Source organism: Zalophus californianus, chromosome 4 (assembly GCF_009762305.2).
Source record: "Zalophus californianus isolate mZalCal1 chromosome 4, mZalCal1.pri.v2, whole genome shotgun sequence".
NCBI lineage: Eukaryota > Metazoa > Chordata > Mammalia > Carnivora > Otariidae > Zalophus > Zalophus californianus.
This window is the reverse complement of record NC_045598.1, coordinates 13987027-14009812: the sequence shown is the minus strand read 5'-3', so window position 1 is coordinate 14009812 and position 22786 is coordinate 13987027. Positions and strand designations below refer to the sequence as shown.

Sequence of the window (22786 nt, the reverse complement as noted above, 5' to 3'; positions counted from 1 at the left end):
ATAAAAAATAATAAAAATAAAAAAATATACGTCTGACTCTTGATCTCAGCTCAGATCTTGATCCCAGGGTTGTGAGTTCAAGCCCCATGTTAGGCGTGGAGCCTGCTTAATTAATTAATTAATTAATTAGCATTCACAAGAGTGTCAGATGTTTTACCTTTGACAAGATGAACCTCCAAGAGAGGTGCCTGGGTGGCTCAGTCAGTGAGGCCTCTGCCTTCAGCTCAGGTCATGATCCCAGGATCCTGGGATCAAGTCCCACATCAGGCTCTCTGCTCAGTGGGGAGCCTGCTTCTCCCTCTCCCTCTACCTGCTGCTCCCCCTGCTTGTGCGCTTTCTCTCTCAAATAAATAAAATAAAAAGATGAACTTCCAAGAGCTTTACTTTGATTGCATGAAGTAGATGGAAGAAAAGTTTAATGATTATTGGAATTCACTGATTTTCTATCTGAAGTGTCTGTCACTGATAGAAAACTGGCAGTATTTTCTATCTGTGAAGTGTTTCTATTATTGATACCAGCACATCAACAACTACTGCTTAACTCTTATGACATGCATAAGGAAACTTGGGATGACAAATGAGCAGATTTAATTGAGAAGGACAGTTATTTAATCTAGATCAAGTTACGTGTCATAGTGATAAGAAAATGGACCTTCTGGGGGCGTCTGGGTGGCTCAGTCAGTGAAGTGCCTGACTCTTGGTTTCAGCTTGGGTCATGATCTTAGGAGTCCTGAGATGGAGCCCATGTTCAGTGGGGAATCTACTTGAAGATTCTCTCCTTCTGCCCCTCCTCCCACTCATGTCCTCTCTCTGTCTCATAAATAAATCAATCTAAAAAAAAAAATGAACTGGATCTTCTGCATTGCACGAGTTAAATCATAATCTCCAGACAGTATTCTAACTTCAAAAAAGAGCAATTATTTCAAGATGCTCATGCCAGTTGTCTTAGTCTGTTCAGGCTGCTATAACAAAATACCATAGACTGGGTGGCTTCAACAACAAATACTTATTTCTCACAGTTTTTGGAGGCTGAAATGTCCAAGATCAAGGGGCAAGAGTATTCAGTGTCTGTGAGAGCTCTCTTTGTGTTTTGCTGCCTTTTTGGCTGTCTACCCTCACATGGTGGAGAGAGAGCGCTAGTCTCTTGCTCTTCTTATTAGGACATCAGTCACATCATGGGGCTCTACCCTCATCGCTTTGATGAGGGAACAGAAGGCTAGATGAGGACAAAGCACAAGCTGACACTCCTGGGTGGGATTTGTGGGACATTCTTCCAGGAAGCTCCCAACTGTCTTTTTTTTTTTTTAAGATTTTATTTATTTATTTGAGAGAGAGAGGACAAGCAGGGGAAGGGGCAGTGGGAGAGGGAGAAGCAGGCTCCCCGCCGATGCAGGGCTCCATCCCAGGACCCTGGGATTATGACCTGAGCCCAAGGCAGACGCTTTGCTGACAGAACCATCCAGGTGCCCCAGAGCTCCCAACTGTCTTAATGTTATTGCTTTACTAGAGGGAAAAACAACCTTAACTTGACAATGGCAAGACCTCCAGTATCTTGCAGGTCCACTTTAGCATATGAGAATTCTTTTGAAAACCTCCCTTTTTCCTTACCTCCCCCAACGCCGTAGTATAGAATCAATTCCTCCTCACAACCCTGGGGCAGCAGCTCTTTCTGCCCACAGGTCCTGATTAAAAATGAGGGTTATTATAGGGAGAAATTATGTTTCAATAACACATCTTTGCGGGTGTTAAATTCTAGCTCTGATTTTATTTTTTTATTTTTATTTTTATTTTTTAGTTTATTTATTTGTCAGAGAGAGAGAGAGAAAGCATAGCAGGGGAAGCAGCAGGCAGAGGGAGAAGCGGACTCCCTGCTGAGCAAGGAGCCCGATGTGGGACTCGATCCCAGGATCCTGGGATCATGACCCAAGCCGAAGGCAGACGCTTAACCGACTGAGCCACCCAGGCGTCCCTCTGATTGTCTTTAAACGAATGTTGTTTACCTAAGCTAGACTACTTGAGATAAACTTCAGAGAAATTGCCACAATAGCTCGTGTATTAGACAGTCTTCTTGCTTGTTATTCTGTGGGGATAAAAACAGGACCTCATGGGCGTATGATTATTTGAACAGCTGAAAAATGGGATTAATCCCCCAACAAATGTATAGCTCAACTATCACCTTGACCAATTCTGTGTGGTTGGGATGACAAAATCCTTCCCTAAAAGCCAGAGCATACTGCACTCCAATGGGTTAACTATGGACTTATGGAGATAATGGATGACCCCACTTTCTTTATGATTGGATTGGATAACGTACTTGGAGATGCCCTTAACTCTTGACAAGTTTTCTCCCGCTTACCAGTGATTCTTTGTAATTAGGATAAATCGCTCATTGGGGAGCCTGCTTGAAGATTCTCTTCCTTCTGCCCCTCCCTCCACTCTCTCAAATAAATAAAAACATCTATTAAAAAAACTGATAGAGACACCTGGGTGGCTCAGTTGGTTAAGCGTCTGCCTTCAGCTCACGTCATGGTCCCAGGGTGCTGGGATCGAGTCCCCCATCAGGCTCCTTGCTCTGCGGGAGCCTGCCGCTCCCTCTGCCTGCTGCTCCCCCTGTTTGTGCGCTCGCTCTCTCTCTCTCTCTCTCTGACAAATAAATAAAATCTTTAAAAACAAAAAACAACCTGATAGACCAGAAAGTAGAAATAGATAAATCCGCCATTACAATTAGAGACTTCAATATTCTTCTCTCAACAATTGATAGACCTCCTACCCAGAGACTCAGCAAGGATATAGAAGAACTCAGAATAAGCATGAACCAGCATGATCTAAGTTAACATTTGTGGGACATGCCGCCCAACAACTACAATATTTTGACTGTATCAATGTCATTATCCTGGTTATGGTTTTGTAGTATGGCTTTGCAAGATACTCCTTAGGGAAAACGAGTACAAGAGTACAAGGAATCTTTCTGTATTATTTCTTACAACTCCATATGAATCTAAAATTACCTAAAAGATTAAAAATGTAGTGAAAAACTACTTCTCATTTTAAAGTACTCAGAAAGGTTATACATGTTGCTTCTAGTCCTAAGACCAGTATTTAGAATGTGCACAACATAATCTCAGACTTAAAAACTCTGTCTTCATAGATTTAGGCAAAGATCATTCATTAGTAGATGAAACCATAAGAAGACGGATGGAGAACTTTATGTGGAGGGAGCAGGCTGACATCACATGAATGCTCTGCTTGATCTCAGCATTACTAGGAGTGAGTCAACCATGCTATTTGTGCCTTCCTGGTGTGATGCATCAGGAAGTACACAGCACACACACAAAAAATCTTTTTTTAATTTAGATTCAATTAGCCAACATATAGTTTGTCACTGATGAAGTATTCTTAACAAAGAAAAGAAAAGAAAAGAAAAGAAAAAGAAAAAGAAACGGAACTAGAATGTGAACTTCCATTTGACAAGAATTATGACGGGATAGAGGAACAAGTTGAATAAAACTGTGACCATGCAAACCTAATGTGGGACATATTGCAGCCTGATTGATGGGTCTTTTCAACGAGGGACTGGGGGGTGGGGAGGGTTGTGGGGAGTGTAGAGAAGGCTGAGACTCCTGAAGTTTATTTTTTTTGTAAAGATTTTATTTATTTATTTGAGAGAGAGAGACAGCGCGTGCGCAAGCAGGGGGAGTGGGACAGGGAGATGGAGAAGCGGGCCCTCCACTGAGCACGGAGGCCAACGCAGGGCTCAATCCCAGGACCCCAGGATCATGACCTGAGCTGAAGGCAGATGCTCATCAATCTGAGAAATTTCTTCTTTTATAATATGTCCTTGTGGTACTATAAATTTCCCTCTTAGAACTACTTTAACTATACCTCAGAAAATTTGATATGTCATATTTCCACTTTCAAAATTATTCTAATTTCCCTGGTGATTACTTCTTTGATCCATGGATTGTTTAGAAGTGTTATTTAATTTCCAAATAGTTAGAGATTTTTTTCCAGAAATAAATCATTCTTTTTTTGTGTGTGTGTACACATTTAGTTTTATTGTAACAAAGCAACTTGTACACTTTTAACGTTTAAAACTGAGCATCATCTTTCCTTTCCAGTGAAACAAAAAGAAAATTTAAAAATAAACAGGAACAAAATTACAATAGAGAATGTCAATTCCAAATAAGATCCTACAGGTTCTGCTGATTCTCCCATCGAGTGGCAGGGCTCAAGTCATCATTAGGAGAGAGCTTTATTTTAAAAGTGTCATCTTAAACTGCAAGGATGTCCGTTAAACATCACAATTAAACATGCCAAAGGAGAAACCATGTTGTCAAAATGCCCACTTAACCCACCCAAACATCTCAAACCCACCCTTTGCTGTCCTTCTATAACCCCATTTTTTAAAGTTTTTTTTCTTTTTTTTAAACAAGAGAAAGTAGACAGGTACATGTTGGTAAATGCTAACTGTCCATATTCACATAGAGACACAGTGTAATCTCTGAGCCCAATATACAGAGAAAGGAGGAAAAAAGCTAGAATTCTGTGCACTACTACACAGGGGCCTAGCACCCTCCAGCTTCCAGCAGAGCCAAGGGAGCAGAAGGTTTTTCTTTTTTCCCACAGAGCACGGTGGTGTTGATTCCATAAAGTTTTTGTTGAGACAGGAAGGGATAAAAATGAATTTGGAACAGAAAGGGGTAGAGATTCTTTTCCCACTGTATTCTGCTCAAGGTATTTCCCCCCAAAATAAGTTGAGAACCATGGTATAAAGGGAGAGAAAAGAGACTTCAAAAAACAGGGCGAATAAGCACAAGAGGAGGAAAAAAAAAAAAAAAAGACGGCAACTTGCTCCCAGGGACTGAAGAAAATTAAAAAAGGAAGGTTGGAATCCATCAGTGTTCCATTAGTCATCTTCTCCTTCATCCTCCTCTCGTTCCTCCCCCTCATCATCATCTTCATCTTCACCTTCATCCTCGTCTCCTTCTTCATCGATGTCTTCCAATCCTTCTTCTTCTTCATCATCATCTTCTTCTCCTTCCCCTTCTTCATCATCCATATCCGGAACCAAGTAGTACTGTAACGGATTTGGCCAAATACCATCTTTGATGACCTCTCCTAACTCATCTGCACCTGCATCAGAATGGTCCGTAAACCAGGTGAAGAAGCTCTCTGGTTCCTCATGCTGTCTCTTCCTGCTGGCTTTATTCTGTGTTTGACTTGAACGTTTCGTCAAATCCTTTCCAGATTTCCATTTGATTTCCGTGGATTTGAAGATGGATCACCACTCTCATTCAGATGAAATTCTTTGGAGAGAACTTTATTTTCGAAGTAAGGGTTTTCATCAAAATAAAAATCTATTCTGTAACCTGATTTAATATCTTCAAATTCTGTCACTTCAACTCTTGTCAAATAATGCAGCGCCTATTCATCCTCCTCCCCAAGCAGTGCAGACACTTGTGGATGGTTGACAAATGTTGTTACCCAAAAATTGGGGATTTTGGCGATCAATTCCGACCTCTTCTGAAAAAATGGTTGGCGGAGTTTGTTATATTTCTGTTCTACTTTCAAAATCTCCTCACTGGCTTGTTCATTAAGTCTGTCTATTTCATTTTGTACTTCATCAATATGTTCAATTGCTTCTTGCTGTTCTTTTTCTCCCTTAGGCAAGTGCTGAGATGTCGATGTCTCCTGCAGCTTGGGGGCAGGAGGTAGTCTCGGTTTCTTCTTCGTTTGAGGCAGGAGTGAAGACTGGCGTTTGGGGGCCATGCTGTGAGGAAACTCCACGAAACCAGGAGAGAGTCACGTCTGGAAAAAGCCCCGCTTGCCAATCATTCTTTTTTAAAAAAAAAAGATTTTGTTTATTTATTTGACAGAGAGAGACACAGCGAGAGAGGGAACACAAGCAGGGGGAGTGGGAGAGGGAGAAGCAAGCTTCCCGCGGAGCAGGGAGCCTGATGCGGGGCTCAATCCCAGGACCCTGGGATCGTGACCCAAGCCGAAGGCAGATGCTTAACAACTGAGCCACCCAGGCACCACTGGAAATAAATCATTCTGTTACTGATTTCTAGTGTACTTTCATTATGGTCAGAGATACAATTTTATGCTTGAATCCTTTTATTAAGACTTGTTTTATGAACCCCAAAATGGCATATCTTGGTGAATGTGCACTTGAATAAATGTTCTGTTTTGGGGTACTCTATTATGTTAAGTCAGTTAATAGTGTTGTTCAAGTCTTTGTATCTTTACTGAGTTTCTGTCAACTATGATTAGTTACTGATTACAATTACTGAGAGGAGTGCTGAAATCTCCAGCTGTAACTGCATGTTTGTCTATTTCTTCTTTAGTTATATCTTTTCATGTACTATGATGCTCTGGTATTAGGTGCATACACACTTAGCGTTGTTATGTCCTTTTAATTAATTGACTTCTTTGTCCTTGTGAAATGTTCCTGTTTGTCTTTGGTAGTATTCTGCAATCTCCTTTGACATTCAGCCATAGACAGTCCAACTTTTTTTTTTTAATTAATTAATTTATTTGACAGAGAGAGAGAGAGACAGGGAGAGAAGGAACACAAGCAGGGGGGATGGGAGAGGGAGAAGCAGGCTTCCTGCCGAGCACAGAGCCCGATGCGGGGCTCGATCCCAGGACCCTGGGATCATGACCTGAGCCGAAGGCAGACGCTTAACCACGTGAGCCACCCAGGTGCCCCAGTTCTGAAAATTTTGACAAAGGTATACAGTCATGTAATCAGCACCACAATCAAGATGTCGAAGAGCTCCATCACCCCCCAGAACTCCATTTTGCCGTTGAGGGAACTTTCAGGTGTTTTCAATTTTTGTCTATTACAAATAAAGCCTCTAAAGAACACTGGTGTATAGGTTTTTGTGTGAACATGGTTTTTGCTGAGTCACATGGTAAGCTTATGTTTAACTTTATAAAAACGCAATGATCTTTTTATTTTTTTAAAGATTTTATTTATTTATTTGAGAGAGAGAGAATGAGAGAGAGAGAGTACATGAGAGGGGGGAGGGTCAGAGGGAGAAGCAGACTCCCTGCCAAGCAGGCAGCCGGATGCGGGACTCTATCCAGGGACTCCAGGATCATGACCTGAGCCAAAGGCAGTCGCTTAACCGACGGAACCACCCAGGCGCCCTCTTTTTATTTTTTTTTAACTTTATTTATTTAGAGAGAGAGAGCGCACAAGCAGGGCTTAAGGGCAGAGGGAGAAGCAGACTCCCCACTGAGCAGGAAGCCCCACAGGGTGCTCGATCCTAGGACCCTGGGATCATGACCTGAGCCAAAGGCAGCCACTTAACGAACTGAGCCACCCAGGCGCCCTGTTACAATGATCTTTTTAAAAAGGTCAAAGATGAGGAGCACCTGGATGGCTCAGTTGGACGAGCACCCAACTCTTGATGTCTTGAGTTGTGACTTCAGCCCCACCTTGGGTGTAGAGATTAATTAAATAAATAAACAAACTAAAAACAATGGTTAAGGGATGCCTGGGTGGCTCAGTCAGTTAAGCGTCTGCCTTCGGCTCAGGTCATGATCCCAGGGTCCTGGGATTGAGCCCCGCATCGGGCTCCCTGCTCAGCGGGGAGTCTGCTTCTCCCCCTGCTCATGCTCTCTCTATCTCTGTCTCGAATGAATAATAATAAAAAAAGGTTAAAAATGAAAGCGTTTTATATTTATCCACCTTGACCACCCCCAGCACTTCATTTTTTAAAATAATTTTTATTGTTATGTTAATCACCATACATTACATCATTAGTTTTTGATGTGTTCCATGATTCATTGTTTGTGCATAACACCCAGTGCTCCACGCAGAACGTGCCCTCTTTAATACCCATCACGAGGCTAACCCATCCCCCCACCCCCCTCCCCTCTAGAACCCTGTTTGTTTTTCAGAGTCCATCGTCTCTAATGGTTCGTCTAGCACTTCATTTTTTTGTGTGTAAATTCAAATTTCCTTCCGTCTAAAAATACCTCTAGTAGAGTGAAAGTTTGCTCCTATGAATGATCTACACCTCTGCTTGTCTGAACAAAGTCCTTATTTTGCCTTCATGTTTGAAGTATTTTCGCTTGGGTATACCTAGTTGGAGGCTGACAGTTCCTTGTTTTCATACGTTACCATGTCTTAACACCCGGACCCCGGCTGGAGCCTTTGGAAAATCTCTGACCCGAGAAGCAGAGAAAATCGCCTCTGGGACCGCAGGGCGGCGGGACAGCCCGAGCGCCTCCCCCCAACTCCCCCAAACCAAGGCCTCATTTCAAGACTTTTGGCAGGTAGGAAAGCCCCCTCCGCAACGACCCCGGGACCCCGGGACGGTTCAAAGCGAGGCCGAGGGAGGTGGGGAGACGTGGCAGCGAGGCTCCTGGAGTCCCAGCCCTCAGCCTTCGCGCTCGCTCGTTAAGCCTCGCACTAGCTCACCCTCCCGGCCTGCGGCCGACCCCGGCCCACCTGCCAGGCAAGTGCGCGGTCCCCGAAGCCCCGCGTGGCGCGTGCGTGCAGCAGGGCCGGGGTGGGGGGCGGCGGAGGGAAGGGGGAGGTGGGCACACTGCCCCGCCCCCAACGCCGTCCGAAGTCCCTCCTTAAAGCGGCGATGGCTCGCGCTGGTTAGTGCCTCGCGCCCACGGCAGAGTGCGACGCCTGGGCCACCAGATTCTGCCGCCGCCGCTGTGTCCCGGCCGTTGTCGCCGCCGCGGGCCGCCTCCGGGACCCCGGCTCGGCCCGCCACCGTGCTGGGAGCCGTGGAGATGGGGCGCCGCATGGACGCGTCCGCCAGCTCCGCGGCCCGTGCGCGCCTTCCTGGAGCGCGGCCACACGGAGCTGGACACGGCCTTCGTGTACGGCGACGGCCAGTCCTAGAGCATCCTGGGCGGCCTGGGCCTCGGGCTGGGCGGCGGCGACTGCAGAGGTAACCGCTCCCTCCCCGTGCACCGCGCGGCGCCCACCCGGCCAGCCCCAGCCGTGACCCGGCCGCGGTCAGGACCGACGGCTTCGGCCCCTCCCGGGCGCTGACCGCGCTTTGGACCACCCCCCTGCTCCTCAGGCCCCGTGCACGTGTCTGCCCGGACAGCCGGACAGTGCTTTGTCCTGACCTTCTTTCCTCTCCTTTTCTCTTCCGAGAAGGTCTCCCAGGACCTTCCCTCCAGCAACGTCACACCCCAGGTCCAGTCTGGAACGACTTGGTTAGGTCTTCTAGGGGGCCCTGAAAGCTTTAGGATCTGGCCCCGTGCTGCCCCTACCTCCTTTCCCGCACCCTGGCAGGTGCCCCGTGCAGGCCTGATCCGCTGGAACCCTGCCCGTACTGCCCTGGCGTTCCCTGGCACAGCCGCGGATCAGACTTTGGAACCTGTGGGGGATCTGCTTCCTCCTTGCTCTTGGGCCCTAGACTTTGCTCCGTGGGGCTCCGGGTGTCACGCTCAGTGGCAGCGCCTCAGAGCCGCAGGGTGCTCGGTGGGCGGGGATGGGGGGGGTGCGGGTGGTAGGGTGTCTAACTGCCTTCTGGGCTAGTCTCTGAGGACCTAGAAGGGAAATTGACACGAACCCACTCCAGGGAGCTCGAATTCTAGAGAAGGCTGGGGAAGCCTGGAAGAGGCAGCACTTCTGGAGGGGCCACTGAAGAAAGCTCAGAAGAGGGAGCATTAGACACTGAAGAACCGATTAGTTGGCCAGGGGGACAGGTGTTAGTGCTGTGGGTGTGGGCAGTGGGCGTGCCAAGGCAATGAGATTTGGCAATGCCAGGGGTGTTGGAGCAGGCAGAGCTAAGTGGAGGGTTGCATAAGGGCAGAGGACCATCCATCACCAGTCCGATGCCATTTGAACAGCTTCAGCAGTGCCTGGCAGGTCCCTAGAGTTCAGCAATGTTGGCTGTTACTGTTACGGTTAGGAGTAGTAATAGCAATGTTGTTAGCACAAGGCACCAGTCTCTCCCTTGGGCTCTTCTCTCTCCTCTGCCAGAGTCTTGCTTGGGTTCTCCTGTGAGCCACAGCACGCTCGATCTGGAGCAGTAAGACAATGTGCCTGCGTCTCAGTGCTCGCCCTTTCTAGATCACCTGGCTGCTTCTCTGACCACTCTAAGTCTTATTTCTCAGTGTCTTTTTTCTCCAAGCCCTCCTTCGCTTCCCTCCTGGTCAGAGCTAGCAGGGCCAAAGTCCTTAAACCTCAGATCCGTAGTTTAATTCACATGAAGAAGAGCTGGAGGAACGGAACAATTCCAAGTGAGCGGTCCTCCAGCCTGCTCGTAAGTCTCAAGGAGTCAGGTGACTTGCCAGGCGCCGAGTGTTCAGGGAGGGCCAGATTGCACGGGGTGCTCCCAAGGCCCTTTCCGTCGGGTCTGTGGCCCTTCTCTTGCCTTGTGTATCCCCTGACCCTGGTGCTCTGGATCCCTGGAATTGCAGTCATGACTCCCCTCACGCCATGTTCTTTTCCTCTGGGTTTTTGCCCTTGTCCTCGCTCTCTGGAATGAACTTCCCACCTTTCCTCAACTGGCAGCCTGTGACCTCCCCCTGGAGACCAAGATTCAGATTCTAAAGAAAACCTTCCCTGAGCTCACAGGGGCCTCCTGCCTCTATGCCCTGGGCTCCCCCAGCACCTGGTGCATATCCCTGCCTTGCTTACGGTAATGCAGGCCCTTAGACAGTGAGTTCTCGAGGGCAGGGGATCACCTGTTGGGTCTACCAGCCCTTAGGGCCTGGTAAATAATCCGTCATACTGATGACATTGGCGGTGATGACAATGAACAACACGTCCATTCAAGTTCTGATCAATCCCTGGGACCAGCACACAAAATAGTACCATCGATGCTATCAATTTATAGTTGAGAGGATTGAGGCTCAGAGAGGTTGAGTAACTTTGGTCAAGGTCACAGAGGTGGTAATGGCAGATCTGGACTGTGAACCCAGGTCTTTCTCTGAGTCATTATTCTAGACTCTCTCCAGTGTTTGGTAAACTGGCCTGAACTCTCATTTCACTCCTCCCCCAAAGCGAAAATCGCCACCAAGGCCAATCCATGGGGTGAGAATTCACTGAAGCCTGACAGTGTCCGGGCCCAGCTGGAGACATCCCTGAAACGGCTGCAGTGCCCCCGGGTGGACCTCTTTTACCTGCACCTACCTGACCACGACACCCCCGTGGAGGAGACGCTGCGTGCCTGCCACCAGCTGCACCAGGAGGTGAGGTGGGCCCCCGAGCTCCAGGAGAGTGGAGGCACCAGGGTCGTCCCAGAGCAGAGCCGGGGACAGACCCCACTCCCAGGGTCCCCACCCCCATCTCCCCTTTGCAGTGTCCTGGGCCCAGGTGGGTTCTGACCGAGGCCTCTCCCCTGCAGGGCAAGTTCGTGGAGCTTGGCCTCTCCAACTATGCCGCCTGGGAGGTGGCCAAGATCTGCACCCTCTGCAGGAGGAACGGCTGGATCCTGCCCGCTGTGTACCAGGTGAGGGCCAGGGCTGCGGGGGGGCCCGGCTGATCCCCGGTTCTCTCGGCCCCTCCCACTGCCTCCTCTCCATCGCAGCCGCCGCCCCGCTGACAGCCTGTGTGGTGGGGAGGACGCGCACGCTCGTCAGCTTGGCCAGCAGGTACCTGCTCGCTCTGGCCTTGGCTCCCCTTCCTACCGGCACGTGCTCCGCGGGCCCTTCCTTCCTGCTCGCTGCCTGTGGGCGTGAGCCTGGACCGTTCTTCCCCTCCCCCCCCCCCCCACCGGGTAGAAGTGCTCAGGCCTCACTTAGATGGCTTGTCCCCTGGAAGCCTTTCCCGATGCCCCAGAGGAGCCTGAGATCTCAGGCTCTACTTTGCTCCTCCTCATTCATTCAGCAAATGTTTGTCCTCCTACTTGGTGCCAGACACTGCTCACAGAACTTCCTGGTGGACTAGGATTGCTTGTTTTCTCAGTTATACCTGTTGACGCTCTACCTTGCTATTAAATCTCCCAGGGCAGGGGCCTCGTCCTGTTGGTGTGTGGATGGAACTTCTGTGTCCAGCCCATAGCTGGTGCTCAGAAATGTTGGCTGAATGAATGAAGTTTCCTTCCCACTAAAAATATGCTCCAATTGTTAAGGTCCTAGGATTGTTAGGGTCTGAACCGAGGGCTCTGCAAGGGAAGACTTGGGGCCGCTTCCTTTGATATGTGCACACCCTGCAGCCGGCCCTTCTTCTTGCAGGGCCGGTACAACGCTACCACCCGGCAGGTGGAAACAGAGCTCTTCCCCTGCCTCAGGCACTGCGGATTGAGGTTCTATGCCCACAACCCTTTGGCTGGTACGGGCTGCTCTGGGGCAGGGGGGCAGGCTCCCCCTGGGGTGGGAGGCCATTCCTGGCCCCGTCTCTGCCTCTTCCTGACCCAGTAGATGCCTGGCCCAGGCCCTGGGAAGCGGGAAGGGGTTTGAAAATAGACTGGGCCGTGTCTTCCATCCCTCCTTCCATCCCCCCCCACCAGTCCAGAACAGCCTCTGGGGGCAGGGTGGGCCTGGCTCTGATGGCAGTCTCCCCGCAGGGAGCCTGCTGACGGGCAAGTACAAGTTTGAGGACAAGGACGGGAAACAGCCTGTGGGCCGCTTCTTCGGGAATAACTGGGCTGAGACCTACAGGAATCGGTGAGCGGGGGATGGGCTGCGTCAGGGCAGGAGGTGGTATAGGTCCTCCTAGTCTGAAATAGGGGGTCTCTGGGGCTGCTTTCTGGGGGCCAGCACCTCCTCCTGGTCTCAGACTTAGGTCCTTGGAATCTCCAGGGCTTTACCAACATCCACACCCCAGATATTCTGTGTCTCTGGAGAGGGCTTAGGGGCCTGGATTGGGAATGTGGATCCCTGTGCCTTCTCAAAGCTTCACAGCTCTTTCCTGGGAAGAGCTCACCCTCTGTGCACAGTGGGGCCGGGGCAGGGGGTACCCTTGGATCAGAACTCTGGAAAGCTGGCCCTTCCCCTCAGGCAAAGGAATCTAAACTTTGTAAACTCTTGGCAGTAATATTTTCTCAATGTCTACAGTTATAGTTACACAGCTGTTGGAATCAGCCTTCTTCCCTTACTTTTCCACTTTCTAAAATTTGGAAACGCTATCAAAGGAATACAGGCCCATGGCTCAAAGCAACCCGTTGCCAAGTTGCACTCTTCAGAGGTGATGATTTAAACTCATGGCTCTTTCCCTCTGGCCTCTCCTGCGACCTCCCCCAAAGTGCACTTTATTGCTATTCCTTCATTTATCCACTTTATTTTTTTAAAGATTTTATTTGACAGAGAAAGACACAGCGAGAGAGGGAACGCAAGCAGGGGGAGTGGGAGAGGGAGAAGCAGGCTTCCCGCGGAGCAGGGAGCCCGATGCAGGACTCGATCCCAGGACCCCGGGATCATGACCTGAGCCGAAGGCAGCTGCTTAACCGACTGAGCCACCCAGGCGCCCCTATCCACTTTATTTTTTAAAAAGTTTTATTTAAGTAATCCCACCCAACGTGGAGCTCGAACTCACAACCCCGAGATCCAGTTGCATGCTCTTCCAGCTGAGTCAGCCAGGCGTCCCTCCTTTATCAAATTTAGATGTGCTCCGTGGACTACTGGCAAGCTCCTAATCTTTCTATGTTTATAGAAGCCAAGTCCACGGTTAATTTCTGTGTCTAATTTATTTGCCTTTTTGCCCCCACCCTGGGAGGAGGGCAAGGAGGAAGTTTTGTGCAAGTCTCTGATGTTAGTCTTGTTGAAATGGCCAAGGACTTTTAAAGCAGGGGAGTGTCTACGGAGCGTCTAATATTTGGGATCACCTCGTGTGCACTGCTGTGATTTCAGTTCTAATCCAGCTCCCCCCCCCGACCCTTGCCCACCCCGTTTCTGATCTTCCTGGACAGGTGTCCAGGTTTAGGAGCCAATGCCCCAAACAGTGTTCTCAAGATTTCTCACCACCAGGGCCTGGGCTTCACCCTGCAGAACTGAGGCCTGATGGTTTTGAGCTTGACTGTTCTTCATGGTTTACAAGGCATGCACCATCAGGTACATTATCTCCTTTACATTTGGCACTGGCTGTAAGGGGCTGGCCGGGGGCATTTGCTCTCCTCACGGAGCAGGTAAGAGAAGTGGAGGCAGGTGGCTTTAGGCAGGATTTGTCATGGGTACAGTAACAGGAGGCACGCTAGTGCGGTGTTGTGGCTGCTCCTGGGTCCCGATCTGGGGCTTGTGTTGTTCACATCTAGTGAGCATGATGAAGGCAGGCATCCCTGCCCACTGCATCCCCCTGCCCCCCTCACCGGACTGAAAAGTGCCCAGCTAAGGGGCCCGGAATCCACCTGCATTCTCGGAGGACGCCAGCCCCGTGGGGCCTCAGGGACCGGGGTGGGACATCTGCCCTGGAGTGACCTCACGGCACTGACCGCGGTGCCACCCTTCCCACCTGCCCAGCTTCTGGAAGGAGCACCACTTCGAGGCCACTGCCCTGGTGGAGAAGGCCCTGTGGGCTGTGTATGGCGGCAGCGTTCCCAGCTGCAGCGGAGCCGGCCGTCCGGGGGGGCTGCTTTTTTCCGTGGTGGGGTGAGGGAGAACGTGGAAGAAGGGAGAGGCTACACAGTTACTTGATAGTTTCTGAGATGATTCCTTTTCTTCTGGTGTTTCTCCATGCGAATTCTCTTTTTTGGGAAGTTTCATTAAGTGCCCCGTTATGAACTCCACGGGCCCTATTAAGTGTGATTATTCCAACTTCACAGATGAGGAAGTTAAGTCAGAGGCGCTTAAGGCCCCACAGCTACATGTGACAGGGCACGAGCATCCAGTGGACTCTGAAACTTAACATTTCTTTTTTTTTTTTTAAAGATTTTATTTATTTATTTGAGAGAGAGAGAATGAGAGAGAGCACGAGAGGGAAGAGGGTCAGAGGGAGAAGCAGACTCCCTGCCGAGCAGGGAGCCCGACGCGGGACTCGATCCCGGGACTCCAGGATCATGACCTGAGCCGAAGGCAGTCGCTTAACCAACGGAGCCACCCAGGCGCCCTGAAACTTAACATTTCTAACCATTAGCCTTTGTTCCGCCCCAGGCCGCACACTTGCAGAGTCGGGCCCTGCGCCTGGTGGGGTCGCCCTCTCTGCTGTCCCAGGCTGCCCTCACACCTTCCACTGGCTTCAGCATGATCTACTGAGGGCTCCCCTTTCCTGAGCTGTTCAGGGCCAGGCCTGACACAAATACTTCAGAAAATTTTAATTCCTGCAAAATAAACGAAGTTTGAAGTTTGGGGCTGTCAAGTGACTACCCCGGGTTTACCCAGCTGTGGAGGGGCACAGGGGAGTGGCTCTGAACTCACGTCTGCCTGCTGGGGAGTCTGTAGAGGCTGGCCTTTTAAGCTGTTTGCAGGCTGTGTAAACTCCTGAAGAACGTAGGCTCTAAGGAGACATCAGAGCCTGGGTCTTGGCAGAGGCAGGACGGAGAGGGAGGGTGTGCGCCTGGAGCCACCACGGTGCGTAATGTGTTCACATCTGGCTGTCTCCCCTTGCAGGGTGCCCACAGGGACGCGGTCATCCTTGGCATGTCCTGCGTGGAGCAGCTGACACAGAACTTGGCAGCGACCGAGGAAGGGCCCCTGGAGCCGGCCGTGGTGCAGGACTTCGATCGAGCCTGGCACCTGGTCACCCACAAATGTCCCAACTACTTCCGCTAGGGCCAGTCCTGGCTTGAGGTGGCAGAGGGCCTCCTCCGTCTTGGTCACTTCTTTTGACACTCTCACCCTGGGCCTTGAATGGCTTTATTTGGCCTGTTCTTTCTCCACAGTGTCTGCTCACGAGCTGTTTATTTCCTCCATTCCCACAATGCTCCCAGCTGCCTTCATGAGAGAAGGCTGTGCTGTGACCCACTCAGGCGTGTCCTGCTTGGACAGAGCAGGCGCTGGACCCGGCTGCCCAGCTGCTCTGCTGCCTGTCCTTCCCAAGGGCTTGTGGGGGAGGAGGCAGGAGTGCAGGCTTCCCAGCCTCCCGTCCGGAATCCAGCCCGACCTCTGGACAGGGCAGCTGGAGGTGGCCCTCTCTCTGCTACACACAAGAGAAAGGGCCATATGCCCTGAAGGTTTACCTACCATTAGAGTCACTCCCAAGAATAAAAGTTCCCAGGATGCTGTGGAACAGTTTTCTTATCTGCTCTGGGTTTCAGCAGTGGCTTTAGTCTTGTCTTAGTGAAAGCATCCTGTAAGACCCCCGGCCCTGGCTTGGGCAGGGGACAGGACGGGTGGGGGGAGGAGGAAGAGAAAGAAAGGGGTAGGAAGGGTGGCCAGGCTTCCTTTATTCCTTGGCAAACCCCCATTTCCAGGAGGCACAAAAGGGCCAGAGGAGAGAAGCCCCGGCTCTGGGGGTGGCTGTCACGTCCCCAGACACCATGCGGGAGCCAGTGCTCGAAGCTGGCTCCAGGCAAACAAAAGGAACCCAGAGAATCCAAATAAAAGTCCAAAACCAAGGCCTTTTTTCTAGGAAAAGTCCTCTTTGCTGTCCACAGGAGCCACCTTGCAGACAGTTTTATTCCTTAGAGAAAAGCAGTCCATCCGTCTCGCCCTCCCTGCCGTTCAGCGAGCGGGGTGGTGGTCCCACAGTCCGTCCCCAGTATCTCTCAGCCGTCATCTTCCCCCCCCCGATTCTTCTGCCGACTCGGATGCGCTCTCGGGCAAGTCATCTCCCATCTGCTGGAAACTTCCAGACTGTGCATCCCACATGTATTTGATGGTGACCTTGAATTCAGCCATCTCATACCCGAAAAGCTTCTGCAAGGGACGCATAAAGGGAATCAATGGTTAGGAGGAGCAAGGGTTGGGACGCCTGGGCGGCTCAGTTGGTTAGGTAGCTGCCTTCGGCTCAGGTCATGGTCCCAGGGTCCTGGGACTGAGTCCCACATCGGGCTCCCTGCTCAGTGGGGGGCCTGCTTCTCCCTCTGCCTGCCACTCCCCGGGTTTGTGCTCGCTCGTTCTGACAAATAAATAAAATCTAAAAAAAAAAAAAAAAAAAAAGAGGAGCAAGGGTGACACGAACCGGCCAGGGGCCCTGGTGCCACAGCCCGCCGACCGTGGCGGGGGTGGGGGGGGGTGGGGGGGACAGACAGACTCACCAGCACGCGGGCCTGCTCTGGGCTCAGCACGTCGCCCTCCTTACACACCTCGTGGTCGGACAGCAGGGTCACCACACCTACAGAGAAAGGAACCCCGCATGGTGACCTTGGCACAGAGGCCCACGCACAGCTCTCTGCCTGCTGCCCAGAGCTGAGGGAGCCGGCTGGTCCCCCGCCCTTCCCCCCCTCCCCAGCACACTCAGGCTAAACCCGAAAGTGCTCAGTTGCCCAGGAGGGTCTGTGGGGGGGGAGGACAGCCTCCCTCACGTCCCTTAGCTGCTGTGTTCTGGCTGTGAGTTCTTATCCACTCTTGCCCCGACCAAGAGGTGGTCACTCAGTCCCATTTTCACCTGAGGAAATGGAGACTGGCAGAAATGAGCTGCTCAGCCACAGAGGCCAAAGGAGGTCTGTCAGGTTCGGGAAATTGTGTTTCCGGCAGCTAAGCTGTGACCTTTCAGCTCCAGGGGTTTCCCCATACCTCTCTTGAGGGCAGTGGGCAGGCCCAGCTGCCTCAGCTGTGGCTCCATGGAGTGGGGGAACTGCTCCAGGGGCCCGGGGTCCAGGGTCACAGTGAAAGTTGCTTTGTTTCCGGCTCGAGCGAAGTCCATTTCCGTGTATTTCGTAAACCACCTCAGGAAAAGACAAGTGGTGGGGGGGCGTTCCTGAACGGCCCACCAGCCGGGCATGAAGTCAGGCTCCCCTGGCCTCCCCTCCCCGCCCACGTTTGCGGCAGACCGCTTGGAGCACGATGCTGCCCAGAACGAGGACTCAGGAGCACTGTTCCAGGAACCAGTTTTTACTTGATATCTCCGTACTGTACAAAGTACCCGGATTATTCCTTCCCTGTTAGTCCTCAAAAACACTTACTCATTCACTTCCTCCTTGGTGCGGTTGGTGAAAAGGAGACCGACCTCACCCCTCAACTTCTTGCTGACCTACAGAACAGAAGTGGGGTCGGCCCAGTCCCATTAGACATCTGGCAATATCTGCAGATGTTTTTGGTTGACACAGCTGGGGGGGGGGCACTACTCTGGGTCTGCGGGTTAAAGGAGAACCGAGCTTTAAGCCACGCCTTGGTCTCCCCGATCCCTCCACTGGCCAGAAGGCCAGAAACTCACCTGATGCAGGTTGTCTTTGTACTCATCAGCTGGGCTTCGACCCAAGGCCACCATCATCACCTTGTTTTTGCCAAAGAACATCCTAGAGAGAGAAAGGAGTCCGTGAAGGAAGGGCCCCCTCCACCGTCCCCCAGTTAAGGTGTAAACCTGCTCCAGTCCCCAGGAGCCCGAACTCAGGCCCAGGCTGCTGGGCCGCAGGAGGCTTGGCCAGAGGCTCCTACTTCTTCCATGCAGCCCTGCCGGCTCTCTGTCCACAGCCAAGGACCCCCTTCATTTTTTCCTGCCTACAGACCTCAAACATCCACAGTATTTTGTCTACTGGCCCACTGTGGGTGTTATGTGATCCCCTAGACCCCCCAATCTGGAGGTATGGAAGAGGCACAGTCACTGGTCTGAGGCAGACCAGAGTCATCACTTGTACCATCACAGATCCAGCCCAAGGACGGGTATCCGCCATGTGGCTCACGCAGCCTGCTCTCAGGGCACCGTGTGCATCTTGGAGTACACACCAACATTCTAAAACTGATGGGATGTTCCTAAAAGGACCAGATCCCAGGAGTTAAGGGAGCCCTTTCTCCTGAGGGATTGCTGCTCAAACATTCCCTGCCCAACGACCCAGTCCTGCCCAAGAAGCTCAATGCAAGACCCGTTATAACAGTTAAAAAGTGCCTCTGGAGAAAGTGAAGCTTTGTCCTCAGTAAGGTGGTATCTGTGTGACCCAGATACCCAAGGGTCAATAACTGGCCCTGTGCTTTCAGAGCATCCTGGCTTCTCCACGCAGGAAGGCCTTCTTACCGGCTGTGCTTCCAGGCGTTCCGGATGTCCTTCAGCTTGCTGTTCCTCATGTTGGCCACGGAGAAGATGAAAAGGTACTTGTACGTATCCACACATTTCCGAAGCTGTGGGACAATTCAATGGGGTTGTGGAGTTCAAGGGGCACCATGGGTTGGGCCTCAGATGGGGAAGAATCTGGTCTAGGTCCCTAACAACCATGGAAGTTTAGAGCTGGAGGCGTCTAGCTGTTTCCTCCTCATTTCTGTTACTGAAGCCAAGATCATGGACTACAGGGGCTCCCCTGAGGCAAAGGAGGTGTGATCTCAAAGTGCAGGTAAGCTGAGATCCCATGGTCTTCCAGGTTTCTGACTTATCTGTGCCCGGAGTGGAATGGATTGCTTTGCTCTGCCCATTAACTGACAACCCAGAAACACTTAGCTACGCTTGGAAGGCTCCTGCTAAATGGAAAATATAAAGTCTCATTCTCTACTCACAAGGGAAGGTGGCTCATCGGCCCTGCTCTGCCCACACTGCTGGTTGCAGCCATGATGACGTGGTCTCAAGGAAAAGGAGTAATTGTGCTGGAGGAGACTCTCCTCTCACCCAGCCTGTGGCCTGCAGCAGTGTAGACAGTAGGCTGGCGCATCTACTAACATCTGATAACATCTGGTAAGATTTTTTTTTTTTTAAAGTTACTTTATGTGGGACTTGAACTCATGACCCCGAAACCAAGAGTTGCCTGCTCTACCAACTGAGCCAGCCGGGCGCCCCGTGTAACCCCACAGCTTTTTGACATTGGGCAGGCTACCAAATCTCTCTAAGCTTCCGTTACCCAGCTGCAAAACAGCACTAACTCCTCCCAGGTACGCTGTAAAGATGGAGTGGAACAGCACACGGAGTACTTAGTGGGGTGCCAAGTGCAGAGTAAGAGCTCGGTCAAAGCTGGAAATCATTACTACGGGAGTTATTGGTGCTGCTGCTGGAGAAAAGGACAGTATCAGCACCTCGTGGTGCTTTTCTCTTCCCTTTTTTTTTATTTTTTAAAACGATGTTTCCCTGCCAGCCCTCTAGCCACCTTTATAAACCAAATACAAGGTCTGGAACAATAAAAAGAATGAGCTCTTACCTCTTCTATCAGGTTCTGTTTCAGTTCTAAGCCTTTCTTGGCAGTTCTGGTTAAGGAAACTAATACAAAGAAAGAGAGAGGTGATGAGAGACAAATCCAGAGGCCCTGCAGACTCATTTCCATCCCCCCTTTAGCAGCTCAGCTGGACCAAAAGCCAGGGTGAGGAAAGGCAAGGCTACGTGTTCCCAGGGTCCTCAGAGTGCCTACTCCAGTGTTCCTGAGCCTGGACATCCCCTGACATATCTCCTATTACGTAGACAAGCCAGATGTTCCGGCATCCCTCTTAGTTCAGCTAGACTAAGAATCTGTACTGCAGTGTGGGGGCAGGGCTTGCTCCTGTTATTGGAGTGCTTTCAGTGGCTGGCTCAGGCGGGTCCCTTTCTGCTGTCTGCCATGGTGCACAGAGAAAATCTTTGGTGGCCTCTGCTGGGGAACGATGAATCTGGGGACTCTTATCTCCTCTGCTTCATCTTGTTCTGCAGTTTGGACTCATGGATAAAGCACTGCCTCTCTGGGGAGGGCAAGCACGTCTGCCCAAGAGCTGGGGCTCAATTTCCTCTTATCCAGAAGGGTATGGCATTTGCCAGATCTCACCAGGGCTCCCTCTACAGAACCCAATCATTCCACAAACACTTAACAGAGCATCACATGCAAAGCTGAGGGTACCCCCAGTAATGGGGCAATTTTTATTCATCCTGCCTGGCATATACGTGCAACAATAATCTCACTGGTCAGGGTGAGGGCAGCACAGGAGGGGAAACACAATGCCCTTGTCCATTTCCCACCACTTCCACTGCTCCAACTGTGGACCAAGCCAGTGCTACCCTCTCTTGGATTACTGCTGGCCTTGCTCCTTCCAACTTTGCCTTCTCTCCCCACTTTTCCCAGTCTATTATCAATAAGGCAACTAGGGTGATCTTTTTTAAAGCTTTTTTAGAGGGGGATAGGTGGGGGGAGGAGCAGATGGAAAGGGAGAGAGAATCTTCTTTTTTTTTTTTTAAAGATTTTATTTATTTATTTGACAGAGAGAGGGAACACAAGCAGGGGGAGTGGGAGAGGGAGAAGCAGGCTCCCCGCCGAGCAAGGAGCCCGATGTGGGGCTCAGTCCCAGGACCCTGGGACCATGACCTGAGCCGAAGGCAGACACTTAACAACTAAGCCACCCAGGCACCCCTGGGAGAGAGAATCTTAAGCAGGCTCCACCCCCAGCACAGAACCTGAAGTGGGGCTCGATCCCACCACCCTCAGATCATGATCTGAGCCAAAACCAAGAGTCTGACGCTCAACCGACTGAGCCGTCAAGGTGCCCCTAGGGTGATCTTTTAAAATTTAAATCATGTCGGGGTCCCCGGGGGGGGCTCGGTCAGTTAAGTGTCTGACTTTGGCTCAGGTCATGATCTCAGGGTCCTGGGATTGAGCCCTGTGTTGGGCTCCCTGCTCAGCATAGAGTCTGCTTGTCCCTCTCCCTCTGCTCCTCCCCCCCGCTTGTGTTCCGTCAAAAGAAAAAAAAAAAGTAAACCATATCATCCATCTCTGCTCAAGCTCTCGGATGGCTACCCACTGCACCTGGGTGTGAAAGCCAAGTCCTTGGGAAAGTTTATAAAGCCCAACCTACTCCCTCTTCTTCGTGTACTCTGTTCCAGCCACACTGGCCTCTTGTCCCAGAACATGTCAAACGTGCTCTCAATACAGTCCCTTTGCACTTTAACTTCCCTGTCCTTGGAACGCTATGCTCTGGGGTAACTCCATGGATGGCTCATTTCCTTTCTTTAGGTTTCTGCTTATTTGTCAGCTCTTCAGAGACCTTCTCTGGTTGCGCTAAACGAAATAACATCACTTCTTTATCTCACTTAGAGTCCGTGAGACTCATCACGATCTGACCTGATTCGACTTTTGGTGTTTTGGGGAGGATTTATTTCCTATGACTAAAACTTTAAGCTCAATGAGGCTTCTAGGCTTTCCTTACTGTAACTGCTGTATCGGCCCAACGCCTAGAGTGCCAGGCCCCTAAGTATCTTGTTTCAGCCTGGGTGAAAGAGACTACCACACAGTAGGTCAGGAACGGTCTCTCAGGAGGTGCCTTATGAACTGACAACTGAGACAGCCCAAACCACATGAAGATCTAAGCGTAAACATGCCACGCAGAAGCAACTGCAAGCAAAAGGGACAGAGCCGGGACTAAACCTTCCTAAAGGAAAGGCGGCCAGGGTTGTGGGAGTGCAAAGAGCCAAGGGAGAGTGGCTGAAGTGGGAAAGGTGGGCCAAGGCGAGATCGGGCGTAGCCCGGGTGCTCAAAAGCTGTTTTTCGGCCTAGTAAGCCTTGGAAGGGCACCCGAGGACCCGCAGTGTCCGCTCCCCTGACCCGACCAGGTTCCAACCCCCTCCGGTGCGCCAGCGGCCACGAAGCCCTGTCGCACTTTCCAGAGAACCGCGGAGTTCCTCGCGGACGCCCCGACGTCCCACTCGGTGCCCCTCAAGTCCCCACCGCAGCCGGCACCATGCTGGCGGAGCTGCCCATCGGGTCTCGAAGCCCCCTCGCTCACCTTTTTTGTCGCGCTTGGATTTGGGCATCGCGCTGCAGGCACATGCGGCGGAAGGCGGTGCTGCCTGCTAGGACCCCGGCGGCGCGGGGGCCTATGGGACGGCCCTCGGGGACTGCCCCCGCGCGTGCCTGACCCAATCCGCGCCGCAGCCCGCCTGTCCCCGCCC

General features: G+C 51.3%; 2 protein-coding genes and 1 pseudogene across 2 annotated transcripts; 1 reads left to right on the top strand and 2 right to left on the bottom strand.

Annotated features, from left to right (window-relative positions):
• Positions 1-4406: 4406 nt before the first annotated feature.
• On the bottom strand, positions 4407-5784 carry LOC113923807 (annotated as a pseudogene).
• Positions 5785-8144: 2360 nt separating this feature from the next.
• LOC113927008 lies at positions 8145-16088 on the top strand (the record flags this gene model as incomplete). Its single annotated transcript, XM_027602523.2, has 8 exons — positions 8145-8289; positions 10994-11181; positions 11337-11441; positions 12166-12262; positions 12498-12597; positions 12988-13117; positions 13839-13980; positions 15472-16088. Coding segments are annotated over 8 exons (1086 nt in total), but the record flags the coding sequence as incomplete, so codon positions are not given.
• Positions 16089-16230: 142 nt separating this feature from the next.
• Positions 16231-22757, bottom strand: MRTO4 (MRT4 homolog, ribosome maturation factor). The gene is made up of 8 exons (XM_027596933.2): positions 22621-22757; positions 20079-20137; positions 18974-19077; positions 18179-18260; positions 17928-17995; positions 17539-17690; positions 17061-17137; positions 16231-16719 (listed from the first exon to the last, which is right to left on the bottom strand). Exons 1-8 carry the CDS (start codon positions 22646-22648, stop codon positions 16576-16578), a joined length of 714 nt encoding a protein of 237 aa, XP_027452734.2. The 5' UTR covers positions 22649-22757; the 3' UTR covers positions 16231-16575.
• Between the last annotated feature and the right edge of the window lie 29 nt (positions 22758-22786).

Bases quoted from the DNA above. Each gene is read 5' to 3' on its own strand.
- MRTO4 (XM_027596933.2), bottom strand. From the start codon at position 22,648: ATGCCCAAATCCAAGCGCGACAAAAAAG. The intron at 17,691-17,927 runs GTAAGTGTTTTT...TCTTTTCCTGAG, and splicing joins ACCAAGGAGGAAGTGAATGA to GTGGTTTACGAAATACACGG. The intron at 16,720-17,060 runs GTGAGTCTGTCT...CGTCCCTTGCAG, and splicing joins CAGAGCAGGCCCGCGTGCTG to AAGCTTTTCGGGTATGAGAT.